A 3,133-nucleotide genomic window follows, 5' to 3' on the forward strand; every position below is an offset into this window, starting at 1 on the left:
ATTATTATTATTATTATTATTATTATTATTATTATTATTATTATTATTATTTTGCAGATGAGTGTATATTGTACAGTGCTAACTTGTCAGAGGAAACAAAAAGCAAAGCTACAGCTTTGGTTGTTGCCATATTCATCTTGTTGAGCCTCACCACTGGAGGTATTATATTCATGTGGAGACGGTCACGAGCCAAACCCAAGCCAGTTAACCAAGGTGGATATGAGAAGCTGGCAGATAATGCAAAGGCACTCGGCTCTTTCAAAAGTAACCACTACCAGAGCACGAGCTATCAAGAAGATCAAGTGATTGAATACAAGGACCGGGATGAGGATTATGATGACGACGACGACGACGACATTGTCTATATGGGACAAGATGGCACAGTCTATCGTAAATTTAAATATGGACTTCTAGAAGACGATGTAGATGAAATGGAATATGATGACGAAAGTTACACTTTTAGATAAACTTTGATTAGTTCATATTTCATTTTGTCTTTTCTACCCAGCTTAATAAATTTCTGGAAGATGATGAACTCATTGTAAATTCAGAATCTGATCTGAATGAAAAATAACACCATTTACAGTACTACATATTTGCCCTTGATGTACTTTTTTCCCCCTCTTGCCACTAAGCAGGAGGCAATTGGCTTATCATTATATTAGTCTTTGGTAATTATATGCACACCACAGTAAACTATCCCTCTTGGTAAATAGTTGTCTGTATAAGCTCAGAATGTTTCAAATATCAACCTAAATCCTCTTTTACTAACAGCTGGAGTAGAACCATTGAATCAATTGGATTTAGCTACATGCTGAGTGACCATTCAACAACTGGCTACAATAGGGCCACTGTAGTTGGGACTAACCAATAGTATTCCAAGGATAGTTTAAATGTAATGGCTTCCCCTTATAAATCTTTGTCTTTTAAATTATATTTGCTGTAGGGGGTGATTCAGCAAAAATATCTCAGCTGGATTTGAAACTTACATTTGTCTTGAATTAAGAAGACCACCATTTCTGAAAAGCTGGACAAAATAGTGTAGTCTCTATTAATCTGACATGGCTCTATCTGCTTTGTCAGTAGTCTATCCATCTTGTGTAGCATAGTGTTGCAACAATCAAAAGTGTGGAACATCTCATTGCCTGTTTGAGGCTGCATAGACAGCTGGGAAAATGGTAACTGGAGCGACATGATGGAAAGTAGGAACTGTTGAGTGCACAATAAGTCTCAATCAGCCACAAGAAGACAGAATTGCTAATGTTCCTAGCTATAGCTTACATTCATTGTTTTGGCTACTCTGAGAGGAACATTTGGGTATAGGTACATTCAGTGGTGTTTAAGACCTTTATAGGAACTATCCAACTCTGATTTTTGTGTTTTGGCAATTTTTCATGTGGCAAAAGAAATCTGATTCCAGTAGGTTTATATTATAGTAAACATACTCACCAAAAGGACATTTTACCTGTGAATATTCACAGCTTGATAGCAGAAACTCCAACTGCAATACAGATGATCCCAGGCAGTGTTTTAAACTCATTTTTGGCTATTTCACTTTTTTGATGGAGAATTAGAGCACATTAATTTGAAGTTTATCAAGCATCAATAGGCCCACTTTGCATAAATGCTAAAAATTAGACTCTTATACTCCTTTCTCATTCTTCAGCAGAGTCAAAAGGAGATTGGAACCTTCTGCTTCCATTTTTTGAGTAAGAATTGTGTAACAACATGTCTGAATGTAAAAGTAAACTGTGGTTGATCTATTATTAGTGAAAACAAGAGATTTTCATAAATGACAGTTTGCAATTGGCCTGGTCCCTACCAACCATAGCTAACTAGTTTGTTCAAACAAGAACGTCATGACAAGCTGTGGTTAATCTAAAACTGTGCTAGAGAAGGAATAAATCACTCTGAGGTTTATTCTGCTTATCTTTTTATGGTTTGGTATTACATGATTCAGTATTACTAAGGCCTTGGTGTTACATGCAAACATAGCCATTGGATAAATAAGTTACACCTAATGTGCAAACCAGTTATAAAACTAAAAAAAAATCTAACCCCCACCAACTCTGTTATTAACAGTAGTATATTTATATTTAAATAGTATACTTAACTGAAGTGAGTCTAAATTATATTTCTTGTGACTAACACTGCTATGTCTGAATTTTGTGTGATTATCATTTGGAATTCATATTGTGAAGAGCATATTTTCCTTTTAAGACTGAATTTTCAATTTGTATTGCCATCAATGTACTAGAACTACCCCAGGTTCAAGAGGTTTGCTTCTACTTGGTAGTACAATCCTATAGATGTCTGCTTAGGAATCAGCATCTTTGTTTTCATGGAGTGTTTCTGTGATTAGTGCAATGCTTGGAAACATTACTGTTTTCGTCTATAACTCTGAAAATTTAGCCAGCATGGCAGGAAGGGCATTCCTGGAAATTGTACTCCAAAATCATGGCTACAGTCTTATTGGGGCACTATGTAATTGTCCGAGCCAACCCTCTTGTACAGCTTTAGTTTGGAAGCCAGACATTTGAGAAATAAGAACAGAGCTAGCAGCATTCTCCTTTTGCTAATCTTATCTCTCTTTTTAATTAGTTATAAGCTTGGAAGATGAAAGGAATGCTGTGGATGTGGATGTAGTGTATCTTGGATCTTCAGTAAGATCTTTGACAAGATCCAGTATGATATTCTTGCAAACAAGCTACTAAAATATGGGCTAGACAATTCTACTTTTAGATGGATTTGTAATTGGTCGATTGACAATCCAATTTGCTCACCAAAGGTTCCTCTTCATCCTTGGAGGAAGGGACTAGTGGAGTTCCACAAAGTTCTGTCCTGGGCCCTGTGCTATTCAACATCTTTATCAATGTCTTGGATGATGGAATACAGGGCACATGCTTATCAAATTTGTAGATATTTGGTGGCGCAGTGGTTAAATGCCTGTACTGCAGCCATTCACTCAAAACCACAAGGTTGTGAGTTCAAGACCAGCAAAAGGGCCCAAGCTTGACTCAGGCTTGCATCCTTCCAAGGTCGCTAAAATGAGTACCCAGACTGTTGGGGGCAAATTAACTTACTTGCTGTTCACCTCTATGATCTTTGGAATAGCGGTATATAAATAAAACAA

The 3,133-nt window shown here is 36.7% G+C and overlaps 1 protein-coding gene across 1 annotated transcript in view; it reads left to right on the forward strand.

The window, feature by feature from the left end:
• The window catches only part of PCSK5 (proprotein convertase subtilisin/kexin type 5), a 350,841-nt gene extending 348,779 nt beyond the window's left edge, over nucleotides 1–2,062 (forward strand). The window contains exon 38 of the mRNA XM_042452306.1: nucleotides 58–2,062. Coding sequence (XP_042308240.1) covers nucleotides 58–467 — 410 coding nt within the window. The 3' untranslated portion in view covers nucleotides 468–2,062. The remainder of the gene's footprint in view (nucleotides 1–57) is intronic.
• Nucleotides 2,063–3,133: the final 1,071 nt, after the last annotated feature.

Source organism: Sceloporus undulatus, chromosome 2 (assembly GCF_019175285.1).
Source record: "Sceloporus undulatus isolate JIND9_A2432 ecotype Alabama chromosome 2, SceUnd_v1.1, whole genome shotgun sequence".
NCBI lineage: Eukaryota > Metazoa > Chordata > Lepidosauria > Squamata > Phrynosomatidae > Sceloporus > Sceloporus undulatus.